General features: G+C 42.5%; 2 protein-coding genes across 6 annotated transcripts in view; both read left to right on the forward strand.

The window, feature by feature from the left end:
- The first annotated feature begins 444 nt into the window (after positions 1-444).
- Positions 445-9,049, forward strand: LOC123957657 (zinc finger CCHC domain-containing protein 7-like). 3 transcript variants are annotated; one of them, XM_046030624.1, is made up of 9 exons: positions 445-584; positions 888-1,290; positions 3,693-3,745; positions 4,197-4,307; positions 4,652-4,825; positions 5,020-5,055; positions 5,295-5,399; positions 5,775-5,892; positions 8,098-9,049. In XM_046030624.1, the coding sequence occupies exons 1-9, from the start codon at positions 582-584 to the stop codon at positions 8,592-8,594; spliced, it is 1,500 nt and encodes a 499-aa protein (XP_045886580.1). In that variant the 5' UTR covers positions 445-581; the 3' UTR covers positions 8,595-9,049. The 3 variants fall into 3 exon arrangements, with proteins under 3 accessions (XP_045886580.1, XP_045886581.1, XP_045886582.1); XM_046030625.1 differs by having other exon boundaries at positions 4,655-4,825; positions 8,098-9,048; XM_046030626.1 differs by lacking the exon at positions 4,197-4,307 and having other exon boundaries at positions 4,655-4,825.
- A 393-nt stretch (positions 9,050-9,442) lies between these two features.
- Positions 9,443-19,341, forward strand: part of LOC123957653 (E3 ubiquitin-protein ligase RNF38-like) — a 19,111-nt gene continuing 9,212 nt past the window's right edge. The window contains exons 1-7 of one of the 3 annotated variants that reach the window (XM_046030618.1): positions 9,443-9,580; positions 10,444-10,950; positions 14,936-14,988; positions 15,163-15,344; positions 16,503-16,929; positions 17,844-17,984; positions 18,156-18,344. In XM_046030618.1, coding sequence (XP_045886574.1) covers positions 10,662-10,950; positions 14,936-14,988; positions 15,163-15,344; positions 16,503-16,929; positions 17,844-17,984; positions 18,156-18,344 — 1,281 coding nt within the window. In that variant the 5' untranslated portion in view covers positions 9,443-9,580; positions 10,444-10,661. Of the gene's footprint in view, positions 9,581-10,342; positions 10,951-14,935; positions 14,989-15,162; positions 15,345-16,502; positions 16,930-17,843; positions 17,985-18,155; positions 18,345-19,341 lie in introns of all 3 variants that reach the window. The other 2 variants (XM_046030617.1, XM_046030619.1) reach the window with 2 other exon arrangements.

The following is a 19,341-nucleotide window of genomic DNA, read 5'->3' on the forward strand; positions in this document are numbered from 1 at the left end:
GCCTTCAAGACTTTGTAAAACAAGAAAACTGTGAAATATAATTTCACTTGTTCCCATTCCATCCATCCACCCTAATAGCCTAATTAGGATGCTCATTTTTGCATTATGACTTTAGTATTTTGCTCAGTTTGAGTGACTAAGTAGGGCTACATTTAAGCAGTAGGCTTTCTTACTTTGAGTAGTTCCATTTATTTATGATTCCCTAGGAATAAGTAGAAGAAGTAGTTGTTGAAGTAAGAAGTAGTTGCTATGAGAACAAACTTGGACAAACAACAAACAAGCGTAGAGCCATTTATAATGTGTTATTAAATAACAATTTATTATGACTTTAGGAGTACTATATTATAAATTGCACATTACTAAATCCACTCCAGGGCTTTCAGGAATGAACTTGTACCCAAACTGGGTTTTTTAAACGCTGGAGGCAGTTCTGGTTGTCCAACATTTTAACTCCCGGAAACGCCGGTAAAGTGCTTCAAACATGTAAACAAGAATGGAAGCAACGGCTCTCTCAGCTGTATGGAGGGAAACATTAGTATTGTGCATTGCGTAAAGTCGCCACCGTTATATACTGGACTACAATGGTAAGCGCCAGAGAAGTGTTATTATAGAGTTTATTTCACTTGTATGTGTTCGCTAATTTAGCTATTTCAATTGCCTCGGCTGCTAAAGAGCTAACGTTAGCATAGCGTCGATTAGCATGATGTTAGCCCACGTGTCAATAAATTTTTTTATCACAATAACACGTTTTAGAAAAAGCATCCCCTATCCCGGCATTTTTATTTCGGCCGGTGCTAATGATTAAGAAAAAGTTGTGGTTACACGAGACATTACCCGCCGCTGTTTGAAAGCAATGCACTGAGACATCGGTGGGTGGTGCTGTTCAGCTGCTGTTTTCAGGTTGTACTATGGACTCTACTAAGGAAAATGAACACGATGATGGTGAGGAAGGCGGCAAAGACGATTTCTACTTTATTGAGGATTGCAGTAGTTCAGGCGGCGAAGAAGAGGTCAAGTTCAGTCACCAAAAACCTCACAGCAGCTGCAGAGAAGCTGCACGGCTCAGCAGGGAATGCTCTCCTCCGCTCCTCCTGGAATTCAGCATCAATCCTGGACGGCCGCTGCACAGCAGGACGAGTCCTACTTCCAGTTTGGACTTAAGGGAGGAGGACAGTGACCAGCCCGTCGAGGAGTGGATGATCCTGGGAAAAGAAGAGCAGGTGGAAGACTCAAGTATCCAGCTCAACCTGAGCTACTGGAACAGCTCTGAGGATGACTCTGGAGATGAAGGTTAGACCATACTTGATGCCACTCTGGGTTAACATACAGCTACTACAAGTGCAAGAAAATTGTTTTTATAGTAGTTAAATTTGCATTGTACCTAAAGAAAAAAACAAGTCAAACTGTGAGTGAAGTGATGTGTCCAAAGTTGTCCAGCTACATGTGCTGAAGGATCGTCTTTAGCCATGTAACATTAATAATATGAAAAATATCTATACAAGAATCAAACACGAAACACACATTTAGGCTCATCCAATTTATGTCAGTGAGTTACAGAATATAGGCTACAACTGTGTGAATTTGGTGTGTATGTTGTGTGAGAATATTCAGCTACATTTGATTTACATGTTAATGTCATTAAGCAAGGTGCTGCAGCCACTGTGCAAACTATTTTACTTGTTTGTATGTCAAGCAATAGCCATATTTTGTAATAATAGCCTAGTCCCAATTAGATGCCAGTTTCTTTTGCTGGCCTGGTGTGGCTACACGTTTTGACAAATAAACACAAGTCTCAAGTAGCCTGGTCTGGTTTTTATAGAAGTTCTTTGGATGTATAAAATCTCTGAAAGCCCACCGGGTCGCCCGCTTGAGCTAGCTAGTTCTAAGCTGCTAAGATTGCACATACAGTATTAACAAGTAATATTTGCACAGGTTGAAATGTACACTTCGATAGTAGCCAATTTCATATCTTTTCTGAGCAAGAGTTTTGTGCAAAAGGAATTAAAGTCCTGTCTCATATATAGGCAGGGAGAGTTCAGTGACTGAAGCAAATAAAAGCCCAGGCCAGGGTATTAACTGAAGTTTTACTGTATGTGAATGACCATAATTCACAGCTGATAGCAAATGGCATGGTGCAGTATGGAAGCATATCACCACTTGCTTTTATTTAACAATGTGGAAGTGCTTAAGGATGAATCTTTTCATTAATAAAAGGCTAAATGATATGCAAAAACTATATATAAATAAAACATATTGCAATTGTGCCATGAGACCATTTTAGTGGGAATGGTAATCTTTGCATTTCATTTTCACAGAAAAAATATAAAAAGGATGATGGTAGGATTTTTGCTGGGGTCTGTACCAAACAACAATGTTCCCTTACTTCTGGAGAATATGATTTGTAGACTGGGCCATCTCTGTAGCACCCCAGTGCTTCATTTATAATGGCATGTTGTGACACATTTGACCTTTTTTTTTATCAAAAAATTGCAGCTGCGATTTGAATAATGCACTTGGCTATATTGCAATTTCAATAATATTTCAATTAATTGTTCAGCCCTAGTTAAAATCGGGTGATTTTAATTAAGGGAAAGATTTTAATAATTGTGATTTAATTTGTGATTTTAGTTCAAATGGTGAGAACACAGCTTTGAATTGCCCCGGCCTTTCTGTGTGGAGTTTGCATGTTCTCCCCGTGTCTGCGTGGGTTCTTTCCCACCGTCCAAAGACATGCGGCCTAGGTTGATTGGTGACCCTAAATTGTCCTTAGGTGTGAGCGTGAGTGGTTGTTTGTCTGCAATGGACTGGCGACCTGTCCAGGGTGTACCCTGCCTTTCGCCCGATGGGATTGGCTCCATCCCCCCGTATGCCTCCAACCCTGTACGCAGGATAAGCGGTTGACAATGGATGGATGGAAAACAGGATACACTGCTGTTGCTATTTAGGGACTTTCAGTTGAAATAAAGTTTTTCTAAAATTTTGTGGACAACTATTAGGATTATCTTTTTTTTCTGTCTAGAAAAAACTCCTATCCAGTATAACAGATAACTCCATCAGTATTAATATTCCATTAATATTTCATGTACAGCTCAGCAGGGTAACCAGCTCTGTTATTGTGTTTCAATGCTCCAATGTGGGATAAAAAAAATAAAGATGAGTTCAGATAGAAATGCATTTCATGCAGAAACAGTACATAGACACAGATAGTTAAACAGATTCCTGTAAATCTATGGGAGTGCAATTTATTTTTAAACTCACACAGAGACATTTTGGTCAGCATGCACTCAGTTTTTCAGAAATGCTCTGCTTCACATTAATGAAGATACTCACATTCGCACCAGGGCTGACATTGCACAGGCTCTACAGGCTGACCCTGTACATCCACTGCATCTTATCTTGCCAGCCAGCAGCTCCACTGGACCAGAGAGGTTTTCAGATTTTCCTTACACCTCACCTCGGCGATAGTTATTGTGGGAAGGTCAAGTGTTTTCCATTTTATAAGCCCTGAAAGAATACCTGGGAAAGACTCAATTTATTAGAATTGGGAAAATTTCCTGATCTGCCTTTTGATTTGTAAAACCCTTTTTTTTGGAATTGTGTTTTACATTTTAAGAGGTATCCTTTAAATGTTAATGTATACACACATTTACTACAAATTGTAATGTTCTCCTTGGTCATTCTCTCCATTATAGATCAGACTGTGATACCAGTTAAGGATATCTGGGCTGTATCAGAGAAAGACAAGGTAAGTTTTAATATCTATTAATTGTCAGGAATACTGTAGTAGTTATTAAAGAAAACAAATCTACTGTTATTATCCAGGTGTCTGATATGGGGCACTTAAATAGTTGTTGAGTATCAGTGAGTGTTTTTTTTCCAACTCTTTTTTTTTCATATTGTCAAAATTCAAAAGCAAATAATTTAACGTTCTCTTGCCATTTAATAGTAAGAAGAAATGTATTCATGTATAAAGAATTCATTTTAAAAAAAATACATGCCAATGGCTTAAAATGAAGACAACTGTTACCTATGCTAAGGATATCTATTGAAAAGATCTGTTAACAGTAAAGATAAGCTCAGAATTTAGAAAACTGGCTAAAGAAGGAAATAACGTTTGGCTGTGACCTACTATTGCAGCGTGTGCTCAGTATTAGGAACTTACTTGTCTGTCATGTGTCTGTTCTCATATTATCTAGTGGGGTGCTGATCAGTCTCTGCCCAGCCGATATTTTGTGCCTGGTCGTTCTCTGATCTGTAACATCTGTAACAGGACGGGACACCTTGCCAAAAGCTGCTACTACCACAAAGTAAAGGAATATACACATAATAATCTTTCACACTGCCATTAAGTAGGTAGAAAGACAATATTAAGACTTTGTAGAAGAAATAACCATTGCAGTAGTTTGATACGGTTGTTGATTAATACTTACTAAAATCACTTTCATGCGGTGTCCTTTTGGTCTAAAGTGCTTGCCAAAAAAAAGTGCTTCCTGCCGCTCTATACTTTTTACCATTTCAGACTGCCATAAATTACACCAGAGACAGCATGTGAGTGTTGATGAAATTCCATGGCCACCTGTAGAGGTTGGATCATAACTGCCATCCTAACACTCTCATCCAAAAACTTTTTTTTTTTTTGTTTCTGTGTCAGCAGAAATGTCCCACCTGTGTCCTTTGTGGGATCCAGGGCCACATCCAGAGGGACTGCACGGGCCGCCCATGCCCCAGCTGTGGACTGCCTTCACATGGCTTCACGCCCTGTGAAAGGCCCCCGGTGTGGAACCAGCACTGCGAGCGCTGTGGGATGACGGGGCACCTTTCTGATGTGAGTTTGTCCATTAGGCCCTGGGTCTGGCCCTTGTGAGTGTGATGCCATGTCGAAGGAAACTGTAAAAGCATTTGTCAGATGTGTGGATATTGTATAGCCTCAGGCGTGTGTGGGCCCCATTTCTGAAGTTTTTTTTACTATATTGCTAAAAAGAGTAATGTTCTCCTCTTTTTTTCCTGGGTTTTCCTCAGGCCTGTCCTGATACATGGAGACAATACCACTTGACAGTGAGTTGATGTTTTGACTTTACTGAACTTTTCTTATCTCACCTCACCTTGTGAATGTCCTCAGAATTAGAGGAAAAAATTAAAATTATCCAAACGGGGAGGAGTTGGTAGAGGACCATAATCAGGTTTTTAATACTCTGGTGAAATGAAAAGTTTGAATGCATGGATATAAAACTCCAAAGAATTCAACTAATGTCCTTAAATGTTTAAAAATGTTATTTGTTTCACCTTTATTCCAGATCTGGTTAGAGGTTCCACTCAGGCCATTGACCAACCACACCCTAAAACATAAGCATTACCCAGCTTATTGTTACAATTGCTCTGAGAGGGGACATTATGGCTACGTAAGTGGTCAATGAAAGGAGTCCTTTGCTTACTTTAAAATTTCTCCTTCTTGACTTGATCGTCGCCTGCCTTAATCTGTTATGCCTTTCTTTCTCTGTCTTTTTCTTTACACTGTCGTGTCTCTCTTCCTTTCTCTTCCCCTTTGTACAACATACGCTCCCTCTCTCTTTCTGTATCTTCTTTTGGATTGGACTTTACTGTACCTGCCCTTCTTTGATCCTCTTGCTCACTCATTTGCAATTGCATCCACTCTTTTGAATCCATCCCTCAATCACTTTGTTTTTTGCAACAGCGCCGTTCTCCGCCGTCCTGCATCCATCCTTCACCTTTTCTCTTATTTTCTGCCTGTCTCCCTACATCTGTGTTGGTATCAGGAGTGCACTAAGAGGAGGATGGTCAGTGGGACTTGTCCTTCACTGCCCTATGTTTGCCACTATGACACCATGGAGGACATCCTCCAACGTCGTACCAGGATGCAGAGACAAGCCAAAGGTGACAAAACACGTTATAGTATGTACAGAATAATTGTAAATGTGATGATGTAAACATTTGCATAAAATTCTTTGTTTTATCTGTGCTCATTTGATTTATTTTATAAGTGGGGATTTGGGATTTAATCTTAGCTGAATAAAAAACACATCTAGCCTTTGAAGGGTCCCCTCTCACACATTTTTTGGGATTGTAGCATACACCAGTTGGTGCTCTCAGCAGTTACCTATTTATAAGGTAACTGTAGCATTTAGTCAGGAGCAGATATCCTCAGACTGTACACAACTCTAAGATGATGATTCCACTCTCAACTGCGACAGCCTCCAGTTGGTGGGTCAGCGGTGTTAACCAAATCACTGCCCATCTGCCCCTGACTTCCAGCTACTCTCCTCTCAACTACTCCATATCCAGCATGATGCTCTCTATGCTTCCTACCCCATTCACCGAGTTACATCCCCTTCCTCCTTCTGTTGACACCCAGTGCAGTCGCACTTTCCTCACATGTGCCCTTTTGACAACCCTCCTCACATGGCATTATCGTCTTTTCTTCTGGGGACCATAACACAATGTCTAGATGTAGAGAGGTATGGACCACATCTAGAAAAATGGAGGCTTCCGTCCAACATCAACCTTCATCTCACAAGAACTTGTCATTTGTAGTATGGTAGGTTGAGGCCTGTGCGACATGTCTGGCTTGTTTCCCTTCTGAACAGTTTCATTTCCCGCTTCATCTGCCTATCTTGCTGTAATGTGTCAGCAAAGACCAGCAAAAAATTGTCATGGTACCACCTATACTGGCTTTGGGTTAGAGCTGTTTTGCACTCTGTCTTTATGTGTGCCAGAGTCCCCTTGCTGCCCCAGAGTTTGCAGCTGGGGTCCTCTGCCACCATGTGTGCAAGCATGCTGATGAGGGTAGGATGTCATATACTGACCACAGTAGGAATGAGATGTGGAAAGGCTCTTATCTCCACAGCACTGCCGTCGTTACCTTCCTCTTGCATAGCTCCCTCTTAGTCCAGGACTCCTGGACGGCGTCAGCTGCCCATTTGCGGCCTGATCTAGTAGCTCCAGCTTGGTGCACATATGCAACCAGTCTGTTAATGTTAGCAAAGCTCTGCAATTTGCCATCTTACTTTGCACTCCTTGCTTCAGGGTGTTAATAACATTAGTAGTCTGACATCAATACATTGCACTTGCCATTTAATTGGGCTGTACTCTGGGCTGAAATAGATGGTATGGGCTCTTCTTTTACTTGAAAGATGTCCTACCTGGTGATTTTGCCTTTTCTAACCACCATGCACCTCGACTTCGTATGTTGAAACATTGCACAGAGTTGCCAACACCCATCTGGTTTGTATGTGAGTCTCTGTGAACCCCTGAATGGCCGGCTGCTGAACGCCAGACTCCAAAATTGGGCCATGGGTGACATCTGCTGCTGCTGAAATTATGAGGTTCATGGCCATAATAAACAAGATGAGGAAGCTGGGGCAGCCAGTTTGAATTCCAATTTGGTTATCTGGCTGATGATCAAATGTGCTTCCTGAAAAATCTGGAATGCATCCATTTTAGATCAGCGTCTCAACATGGCTGTTCTTGATCATGTATGATGTCGGCCTGCCTGCAAGTACTGAGAAAAATATCTTGCACTCTACATTGAGGGGGGAGATTCTTCTTAACTGGCGGATTGTGAGGAAATCCTCTTCCTTAGGGATAAAACAACCCTGAGCACTTTTCTAGCTTGGTGGGATGATTCCATTGACCCAAACCCTCTTCATAAGCTTGCAGTCGCTAAAAGAGCTTTAGGCACTTCTTGTTTACCAACAATGTCTTTTATTTCCTGCCATGTTGGCTCCTTAGCATTGAGTTCCTGAGTTTAGTTTTTCTGGTCCTTTAATTGGCCTCTGTTGTAATAGCAGCACTGCTGCCCAAATATACAAATAACACCCAAAATATAAAAATGATAACTAAATGGGCTGTAAAACCAACACAATGTGTTGAAAGAAGCTAAAATGGACTGTAGAGCTGAGGAGAACTGTGGTGTTGGTTGAATATTATTTGTTGGTTTGTCTCAGGGAGTAACTTCTTTCACATTACATTATTGTTAATATAAAAATATTATTTTGTGCAGCTACAAACAAACCATTTTAACTGTTGAACTTCGATTGCTGATTATCAAGGGAACTTTCTCTATCAATGCTGTGTTTTCAGAGCTTGTAAGTGCTGGATACCTGCCTCTCTCGGACCAGCAGCAGTGGTCTGAACGAACAGGGGAGAGCGGTGAGGAGAATCAGCCGGTCCATGGGAAAAGCAGGAGAAAGCAGGAGACCTGTAGCCAGGCTGGCAGGAGGAAGACATGGCCAGAGAGGCGCAAAGAGAGAAGGGAGGTGAAGAGGCTGAGGAGAGAGGCTCAAGCCAGACGAGAGGGAGGATTACTGGGGAGATCTCCAGGGACCTTTGATGATGAAGTTTGCTCTGCAGATCCCTTCAGGTCCCCGCTCCACGGTCATAGACAGTCCACACCCCCTACACAGATGAAGAGGAGGGATGAGGCGGGTGGCAGAAGGAACAAGAAGAGCAGAGAGACAGAGAGGTGGAAGAAGAGAAGAGGGATAAAGTATGGGGATTTATATCCACATGGTGGTGTAGACATTGGTAGTGAAAACCTTCTTTCCCCAAAACAAAGAGTACGCCACAGAAGAAGATAAAGTGTGATTACAATTATTTTTTATTTTTAAAGCTTAAAAATTGTAACTGTATAACAAAAATTAAGTTTGTATCTGTCTTTGAGTGATTAATTTATTTAAACACAGAACAGTTGAAGAATGCTCATCTCCAGTGTAACTGTTATGAATGTACTTTAAGCTTGTTCTGCAAGAACATCTACTATTAGTAGTAGTAGATTGGCTGTGCCAGTTTTTGTGCTTGTACAGTTTTCATCATACAGTATTTTGGAATATGTTTTCACATTATGCCTGCTTTTTCTGCTTGTGTTGTAGTGTGTGATTTGTTAGCCTCTTAAAAATAATGCTAGTTTAACAGTAATGTATAATTTTCTGTTAATATGATACTTGAAATCAGGTAAAAGCCACTTTGTAAAGTGCATTATTTATACTGTAAAAACAACGACAATAAACATGTATTTCCAGATAATCTCATGTATAGTTATGTTCAGAGATAGTGGGCTATTGTGTGGCGTCTGATACATGGTAACATGGGAGAATAAAGGTTTAGGTTTATGTAGAGCTCGTCTATCTGAAACGCTGTATGAAGCCAGTGGCTTTCAAAGCGTCGTCTTATAGTATTTCTGGTATAAAACTGCTGAATTATTAATGAACTGAGCAACTGCCCGGGGTTTACCAGACTGAAGTAGTCAACTCTGATAACAAGCTACTACTTAAAATCGATTTTGACCGCTGCTAATTCAACAAATGTTGCTTTGATAGGTGTAGCGCGAATTTTTACGTTTCCTCGCCTTTGGGTATGTGCGATTTTCTTCCAACCACATCCCGTTTGGGGCCTGTGACGAGCTACACATTTTTCTGTGATCGATTGGGTGTGACTTCGCAGAGATGTGAAACTCCCATTGATTGATCTCCACTACACTCCCCGCTGACCAGAGAAAACAGTCGACAGCAATTGCAAGAGGGGATTTAAATTGCACAAATAGTGTCCACCTCACTTGACGAATAAGGTAGCTATTTGTTTTGTCATGCTGTCTGAGGTAACCCGCTATTAGCACTGTTTAATGACTAGTCTAACCTGGGTACAGGGCGACGTTAGCTAGCTTGTAATGTCGGCAGTGTTGGACTTGTTTTCCACTCTAGACTCCGCTTCCTGTTAGCCTTGGGCTAGCTGGAAAACCTACATTATGCTAATGGCCGAGTAGGTATAGTCAGCCAACGCAAAGGGGGCTAACTTTTCTACTTACAGTGGGCTGCTCGTTGCAATTTAGTTGTAATTTATTCACGAACCTATGTTAATAACTTTGTTTCAGCGCTAGCTATCAGGGCAGCTGGTTTCCTTTAGTTTGCTAACGCTCGACAGCTAGCCATCTTGCTTGTGTTGAGGGATTTTACGTTAACGCAAGTATTTAACTTGACAAGCGTTTTGCAAAGAGCAAGCGATATTAACTTAAATTAACAGTCGCGGTTGCTTACTAATAATGGGCTCACTTGTATAGTACCCAAGTGCGCGAGAGTAACGTTTAATGCCTTTAAATAGACTTTATTTTACTGTGGGAGAGCTTTACTGTTCCACTGTGAAAGGACAATAGAGAACCTGAGACTTGCTCAGCTGTTGTTCTGGCAACGACAAAAAACACTGATAACTAACTTAGAGTTTGCCGTGTTTTGATTATTGTTTTGTAGTACCACATGCTGATATAACGACAATATATTTTTTAATTCGTATATCATAAGTGGTTAAAAAAAATAAAAAAGCGGTTTCCGTTAAGTTGACCCGTACAGACAGCTAGGTGGAGAGTGGATGGAGCCGATGCAGATGGTGCATGTACGACATATGGGGGCTGTGCTTTCCTGAACCCGCTGCTTCCAGGTATCTCCTCTCATTATACCGACACAACAGCTGTAAATGCATCAGAAAACACTCGCAGCAGCCGGTCGTCATCAAAGGTAACTAGGTGGATAGAGAGAAGCGGAGAAGCCGTTTGAAGAGGGAGGCTCCTGCCCATTTCTGGACGTCCATCTCTCCAGCCTACCCCTCATCACGTCTATCCACCACCGCCCTCCTCCTCCTCCTCCTCCTCCCCAGCCATGGACCCCCCGAGGACTCGGTCGCGCTCTCGATCTGGTTTCTATCATTTCGGCATGAACGGCAACGTTGGAAGCAACGGCGGCGGTAACGCTGTTGGTAACGGGAGCATGATGAACGCCAGCGGAGGAGGGGTGAGCTACCCGCAGCAGAGCAACCCCGGCTGGGCTCCGCACCATGGTGGTCGGAGCTACCAGGAGAGCCAGCAGCAGCAGCACACCCAGGGGAGCTACCTGTCTGCAGGGGCGCAGCGCCACTCTTCGCACGGATCTCATAGACACCCCGGGGCCGGTAAGCAGGCTTCAGTAAACAGGGCCTGCAGCCCGGCTAGATGCATCATTACACACACTCACACAGCATGCACCCCCTGAGGGATGCAGGCAGACCACTAGCAGCTTAACAGGCTTTGAGATATTTAACTAAAAGGCTTTCACGGCCAGCTGTTGCTTTAAAGACAAGCTAAATGTCATAATAGGTTTTGTGGTGGTGGCTCTGCTTTAGAAGGTTTGAATTGCATTTACTCAGGTAAATAGGGCCAGCCAGGTTTCTGAACTCTGTCTTATGTCATTGCCTGGCTTTATACTTGCAGTGCAAATTACAAGTAGGAATTTACTACTGCAGAATTTTCCTTTGGATAGTCCAGAAATGGTGGTGCTGAAGGCCTGTGTGTCATTATGTTACTCCTGTGGATGTAGTCAAGAAATGAGGAAAGTAATACCATAAGTAGTTAGTTAAGTAATGAATTAACTTAAATTGGAATTAGTTATATCTAGAGCAATGTTGAATGATAATCAGAATCAGCTTTATTCCCAGGTATGTGTACACATACCAGGAATTTGACTCAGGGTTATACATTGTTCATGTGCTTACTTATACAATAATGCAATAATGTGGACATTGAATAAAATAAATGCTCATTGATCAGGGGAAAATTTGTGCATTCAAACTGTAACATTGACAGCTAAAGAGCAGTTTTCATTTATCATCAGATCTGAGACAGATGCATTTCCCTAGTGGTTAAGACCACCTACATACTCTTCATCAGTCTTTACAAGAACTACGTATAAGAGGAATCTGATTGAAAGAGTAGTTTGGAGCCTTGAAACCAGCCTGAAATAGTTTGAAATGAAGTCTTTCTTGATAGCGATTTTATCTTTTTGCTTGATATTGCTCACTGCTTTGAGACAGGCTGCCGTAATTCTTTGTAGATCACAGTCGGCCCGTTGATCCATAAGCTGTAATGCTATACAACTTACATTCTAGCCTGTGCACTGTATGGTCCCAAAATAGGCAAACAGATATCTCATCTACTAGTTAAGGGTAGAGTAGAAATTGATTAGGTGCTGCACTTGCAAAGCACTGTTCAAACATAAAGAAACGGAGGAATAGAGGTGTTGGTTTCTTCGCTTTTTCAAGTAAAATTTTTTATTTATTGCTCAGTATTAATCAAACATTTATTTAACTGGCTTTTCATGCCCACAACATCAACGATCCTTTATCCAATCCAAACTCACTAAGAAGACAATGAAAAACTCCCCAAAACATTTAAGGAAAAAGACTAAGAAACAAATGAAACTGTCAGAGAGGAAATTCAAAGTGAGACTGTACCCCAGCCACATTTAATTATTTTCAACATTGACACCAGTCTGTTTAGTGTTTAGCAGGCTTAGATTTCTGACCATTGCAAAGTGACTGAAGAAATCCTCTGTAATACCAGATTGGATTCCCTCAAAGGCAAAAAAAGTGCAGTGAATGAGTGAAAGCAGGCTTTTAATGGGCCTCTGTCGTAATAGCAGCACTGTTGCCAAACACCCAAAATAACCCACACAGACAAAAACACATGCTTCCCAAATTGAGTCTCTACAGAGGGGTTTGTGGGAATACTGCATCTCCCAGCTGTGTGATCTGTCTCCTCCTTCTTAACGGCTGCACATGCCCCTTCCTAGATGGCTGGGGTCTTTGTGTTTTTGTTTGTGTATGTGCGTAAGAGTGTGTATTACAGATGTCCTGTTTCTGCCTGTGCTTGTTTGTTTTTGTACATGTCGCTGTATTACGCCTCTTGGCATCATTTAATGCAGAATGTGTCAGGGTTGGATTTGTGGGTGTTAAAAAATGTGTCCACCTGGCTTACCTCCCAGTTTTTTTTTTTGTTTGTTTTTGTTTTTTTTTTAGCCTCTTTCACTTTTTAGCTTTAAAAGTGAGCGTTGCATCCCACAATATGCAAGCAGTTTTTATAGATCTTCATTAATACTGCTATCACTTGACATCTCTCCGGTTTGCGTTGGTAAAATAGATTGTTTCTCTATTTCTGGCTTGTCAATTCTAAATAATGGTTCGTGTCTTTGTATCTCGGTTAAACAACAGAAGCAAATTGCTACTTGATGACAGCTGATACTGTTAAGTTAACTTTCATGCCTGCCTGACTCGATTGTTTGTTGTGAAAGAAATGTTCTTAGTCTGCCCCTGCAGCCACACTCGGAGGAAACAAGGTCGTGTCTGCAGAACCCGTCCAGCCTGGTTCACCGTCCCCTCTCCTATGGCCCCTGGGGTGAATCAGCATTAACAGACCTAGTTCTTCCCAAAGCACATGGGGCCCCTCTGGGGTCTAAGGAAAAAAGTGATGGTAGATGAATAAAGATGTAAGCCAGTGTGTTGGTGCTCCTGTCAGCTAGTCAGTCAACAGACTGTCCCTCTGTTCTCTGCAGCCACTGGCAGGGCGTCTTTGAGCTGTCGCTATCGGCAGACTTCACATGGCTCTGGAGTGGCGTCGCAAAGACAAGAAAGAGGTGGGGGGGTTGCTTTCAGATGTGTTGTTTCTGTGGAGACGGACAGGGCTGTTCGGATGAGGGAGGAATAGAGGAAGAAACATAAAGAAATGGTTGGGGGGGTCCCAATCTCTCCCCCACCCCCCTCTCTTTTTGGTGATTAAAGGTTTTTGGGGGACTGCTTAGAGGAAACTCTTGTCAGCTGAGTTCAAGGACATCCTTCGTAAGCCGCTGAAATGTCTGTGTGCACATGCTGCATCCAGATTGCACATGTGGACTGTCAGATAAACAGCTGGGAGAGCATTGTGTTCTTCTGAGATTACGTTTATGGTATTACCGCTGTATTCTGTGATGTGATTTTTTTTTTTCTTCTTTCTTTCTTTTGGACATGTTAATCTAATACATAAAAAGTGAGTCCTTTTTGTGATGGTCTGTGGATCTTTCAAGAGAGATTTCTATCGCTTGTTCACCGAGGAGATTAAAAAAAAAGTCTAAGAAACGTACTGAGCTGTTGTCGCAGAGCTAATAATGGTTCACTGCCTTGCTCAGGGACCCGTCAGCATAGCAGATGCTCGACAACACACAGACTGTTCAATTTCTATAGGGCTTACTCTTCAGTGTCACTCCAGTTTATGGGATAGAACTCAACAATTATGAACATTATTGATTTCCTGTTTTTTGTTTTTTTTGGTGGATAAATCAACTAATAAAATGTCAGAAAACGGGCAAAAATCCTGTTCATGATTTTGCAAAACCCAAATTAATGTCCTCAAATTTTTCCCCAGTACAAAACCAATATTAAATTTACAATGATATAAAACATTTCAGAAGCTGGAACCAGGAAATGGTTGGCAATTTTGCTTGATAAATGACTTCAGTTAACTTATTAATCGATTAATCATTTCACCTTGATAGTACGCTATGGTGACTTGGAGGAAAGTGACAGTGAGCTGACGACTGGAGACAAAAGTCATTATCTGCATTCAAACAATGTCACACGTTCAAAACCACCAAAACACTCTGGTGTAAATCATGTGTAACAAACACGTTTGATAAGTGGATGTCTGTGTGTCTGTTTCTGTGAGTGTGCATGAGCTTTTCTTGGTAGATCAGGGAGAGTCCAGTGTGACATTTTCCAAAGATGGCTTCCTCTCTGTCGTCTGCTTGTTTAAAGCAGGAAATTCAGAAGCCTGACAGACCCTCGCTGAGAAACTCTTGTTTGTGAAGCAAATTGTTGGATGCACTTTTTTTGTTGTCACTGTTGGGTTTTGTAATTTTAAACCTGTTCAAGCAAATCAGCCAGGCTTCATCAAGATAACAGCTTTTTTTTGGCATCCATTGGAGTCTTAGAATGGAAAATAAAATCAGAGGCAACCAGCTGCCTGTGTGTTGTTGCTGCTGTTGTATTTCTGTTGGCTTAGCAGGCGTATGTCCATGTGTCTTGTGATGTTGATGTTATTCTCAGCCCTATCTCATCTGATTATGTTTTATTTCTCTTCCGTGGCCTACAGGAGGAGTGCTACATTTTCATCCAGATAACGTGTGCAGCGAGGATCGGGAGAAAGTAAGTATGAAACATGACCACTGCTTGTTGCTTCTGCTTTGCTCCTGGTTTGAATAGAATTTGTATGTCATTGTTTTCTTTTATTATTCATTCTTCCCTTTTGTCTGTCCTCCTTTTTGTTTTTCCCTTACAAATCCCCCTGGTTCCTCCTCCTCCTTTTACCTCTGTGTTCAGATGGAAGACAGCCCGAGCCCGAAAAGGCAGCGCCTTTCCCAGCAGTCCATGTTGGATCTAAGCTCCGCCCCTCCCTCTACTCCTTCCTCTCCCATTCGCCCCTGGGAGCTGCCTCCCAGTCGCAGACCACACCCCATTTACATGCCAGAGAGATGCCACACGCCTCTCCGCAACAGGCGCAGGTAAGTATGTGTTTGTGTGACACAAATATATATTATTATATTCATTATTCATCCTTTCATTATTCTGGTAATTGTTCAGCCTCCAAAATGTCAAAAATGGTGACAAATTTCTTTCTTGAATTAGCCTATTCTGTTTGACCGACATTCATAAATTGTAAGTGTTAAAGTAAAAATGATAGACAACAAACCTTTTCTCTTACATGATATATTACCATAAGAATGAATCAGTCCATCAGAATTTGTGATTATGTTTTTTGATGGCTGATGGTGCTGACAATTTGGCACCAACATCATTTGAAACAGAGCTGAAATGATTAGTCGTAGAATAAAATTATTCTGCAATTATTTTAATAATTGTAATTTTTCCTGCAAAAACGCCAGATGCACTACGGTGCACGACTCTCAAATTTAAGGATTGGCTGCTTTGTTCTTGTTTTGTTATTGTAAATTAAACATCTTTTAGTTTTGATCCATTGGTTGATGTTGGAAGACCTCACCTTGGGCTACAGTGACATTCTTTTTAAAATTTATTTAGTTTTACTATTTTCTGCTATTTTATAGCACAAATAATTAACTTTTCAAGCAAGAAATAATTGCTTGATTAATTGATACCAGAAATAACCATTAGTTTAATATGTTTTGATTCATGATCTTAATCTAGATAAGTTAATACACACAAAATGCTTGCATGTATATCAAAGCATCAATACAATAATAGGATCTCAATAACTTCAGTCTGGACCTGGCTGTTTTGATGCACCTGTTTGTGGGGAAAGCTTTCACGGCTTTGACTCCAGACAATTATCCTCTCTCTCTAGCCTGCTGTTGTTTTTTTCTTAGTGCACACGTAGTTTACTTGGCTGAAGATTTATGGATAAAAAGCATGTCTTATTCCTCTGTATGGCTTTCTGTCAGTATTATGTATTAAAGTATCAGTCATGTTTTCACATCAAACTCAGTTTGGGGGTGAAAATATCTATGTTCATTTGGATCGATTTAAAGTGAGTCCAACAGTGTTTATAGTAGTGCAAAACTAAATTGGTACTGTTTTAACTAACTTGCTGAAGGGGACATCTCTAGTCCTGTATTTATAATTATGCAAACGACAATGTAGCTCTTTTCGCCTCTTCTTTAATTTTCTCCTGTCTGTCACCGCAGCCCTCCAATGAGACGCCAGCGTGGTCGAAGAGACCGACTGACCCGCCACCACCACCACGCCCACAACAACCACCACCACTACAACAGCAACAACAACAACCACCACCATCACCACCCCAATGCCCACCATCACCACCACCACCACCTGCACTCTCACCACGGCCTTTCGCCAGGCCACCAGGATGAGAACTACCGTCACCCGGCTCCCCCTCAGGGCTACCCACCCTATAGCCAGCAACCTCCCCGAGGGCTGGGGCCCGGTCCTGAAGAGCGCCCAGGTCACCATCCCCCAAACCCCTCCCCGAGACCCCTACACCAGTCACCAAACCTGTCTCCCAGGCTGCTGCACCCTGCGGCCCATCCACAGCACCCACACCCCCACCCATCCCAGCAGCATAGCAGTTTGGTGCTGGATCTCCATGAGCAGGTGACTTCCTGAGATGATGTGCCTTGTTGGAGGGTGTATTGGGGGGAAAATACAGTTAAGAAAGGAGTGAAATTATTCTAGTACCCCCTTTTGTATGCTTGTCACCTTCTCATACTGTGCAAGAAAACACAACTCTGTGACACTTTTTCAAACAATGTGTAGACAAGATGTCGACAGAGTATGACTAATGTGATGTTATTTTAATGAATAACTGCGGTTTGTTTGATCTTGAAAGCAGTAATCACATTTCCTGTAATTTACCAAGGAAAAGTGATCAACACCATGTAGGTGAAATATTCAGTTGGGTAATGTGGGCTTGTCTATTAGCATGTCTGGCTTGAGTGCCTTTTTTTTCTCCATTTTTCTCCATTGGCTGGGGTGGAGGAAAGTGTATTGTCAAATGGAAACTTTACCCTTGAGAAACTGCTATCATCAATCTTTTCAGAAACTTTTTTTTATTTTATAAAGCATTATGTGCAATATTTAACACATTTTTTATGGCGGTGTTACAGTATGTGCATTTTAACTAATCTAAGACATTAACGCTACTAATCGGATTTGATGGGAACAGTTGACGTCAGTAGATAAATTGGTCACAGAAGTCATTTTCCTTCGCAGGTGAAAGAGTGAGTTGTGGTGTTTTGACTTCAGTCAATTAAATTCCAAGTTCACATCTGAATTCATATCCAAAAATTAGTGACAACATAGAAAGACATTACTACTTTCTTCAAAATACAACTGAAACTGCAAGACATCCTCCTGTGAGCATCATTAAATCACAAATAGGTCTGTTAATCACAAAGTGGAATTTTATCATCTCTGAACACACCTGTATTTGAGAAATCAGTCCCAAACAAATCCCAGTCTGTGTTTGTGAAGTTGCGGACCATTTCTCTGTTGATCTCCATTTTTAGGGTTCAGTTCCAGTATCGTATCCTGTGTCTCCTCCGGGCGCGCCACCAGGCCTGCCGCCTCGCTCTGCCCCTCAGCAGATCCCAGCATGCTCTGTAGTCTTCAGTGGACAGCACTATCCCGTCTGCAGTGTCCCTCCTCCTGTGAGTGTGTTTCTGCAAGAGATTTATTCCAGCTGTTTAGATTGGTCGGAATGTTTCCCACATCTTACTGTGGCAAGTTTTCTGTTACTGCTGTGTTTTCAGTATTTCAAAATACTGTTTGCAACACGCCTCACTGAACAAATTTTTGCTGTTTTCTCTCTGCTACTGTAGGTCCTTCAGACTTGTTCTGTGCAACACTTACCCATGCCCTACCCATTCCCATCACTGTTGTCCAGTGATCCGGCTTTCCTGCTTCCCCCTCCTCACCTCCCCCATCCCCCCACCCACCTTTCCCACCACCCACCCCACCTGCCCCAGCCTGGACAGTTTGGACCGTATCCGACGCAGCAGGCCCGATCGGTGAGTAGGAATTCAAATGTTACAACGCTCATTTAGTATCAAATGCAGCCTTTGTGAATATAATAATATATGGCATTGAGGTTTGATTGTCCTGTTTATTTGATGATATCTAACTTTCTGTGCATCTCTTAAAAAAAATTTTTTCAGGGAACCAGTATGTCAGCGTTCCCCTTCGAGGGAACTCGAACTGCGTCGGTGACGACACTATGGGAACGCCTCTGGGCGTGGCAGGGCTGAACTATGAATGAAACTACTCCAATCCTATTGGTGTTGCTAGAACGGTAGCGTGTGACGGCGTAACCGGAGGGGTATATATGCACGCCGGCACACAGGACACATTAGCCTTTTTTTATTCAGCAGGCACTCCACTATCCACAGAAGCTCCACTATCGAGAAAGTTGTTGTCTTACCTGGAAATCCTGACGAAGCAGTAGAGACCATGTCTGGTGATCAGTTCCGATAATGTGTTTTTCCATGCCCACGCTACATCGCGGCTGGGGAGACTCATGAGATGTGTGTTCCTGTCTGGGGATGTCGCACGCCCAGGCAGCTCTCGAGGGGGGCTGCCTGTGGCCATGGCGAGGCCCGGTCCCTGAGGGTGCTGAGGTCTCATGCGGCTCTCTTTCGGAAGACTGTAGGATGCGCTCTCCCCGTGGCTCAGGCCCCACGGCTGCTGACGCCGCCTCCTCTCTTCCCTGTTCGGAGCCCGTTTCTCGGCTTCTCCCGCCCGAGGTATGAGTTTAGAGAGGCTTGAACAGTCTGATTCTGAGGAGCTAGACATGCTTAGCATCATGGAGGATGACTTCCGGGAGCCGGGCCGACATCAGACATCAGTCCGCGCCCAGCTATGAGAGGCGGGGCAGGAGCCGCGGGCCGACAGTAACCTCAATGAGCTTTCTGCAGCCCGAGCGCCACCCCCCGCGTCCTGATTTACACAATGAGTTGTGTAAATCATGGAACAGACTGAGAGGGGGGGGGAGGGGGGGGGGGGGGGGGG

The sequence above is a fragment of the Micropterus dolomieu genome, linkage group LG19, assembly GCF_021292245.1.
Source record: "Micropterus dolomieu isolate WLL.071019.BEF.003 ecotype Adirondacks linkage group LG19, ASM2129224v1, whole genome shotgun sequence".
In the NCBI taxonomy this organism is placed as follows: domain Eukaryota; kingdom Metazoa; phylum Chordata; class Actinopteri; order Centrarchiformes; family Centrarchidae; genus Micropterus; species Micropterus dolomieu.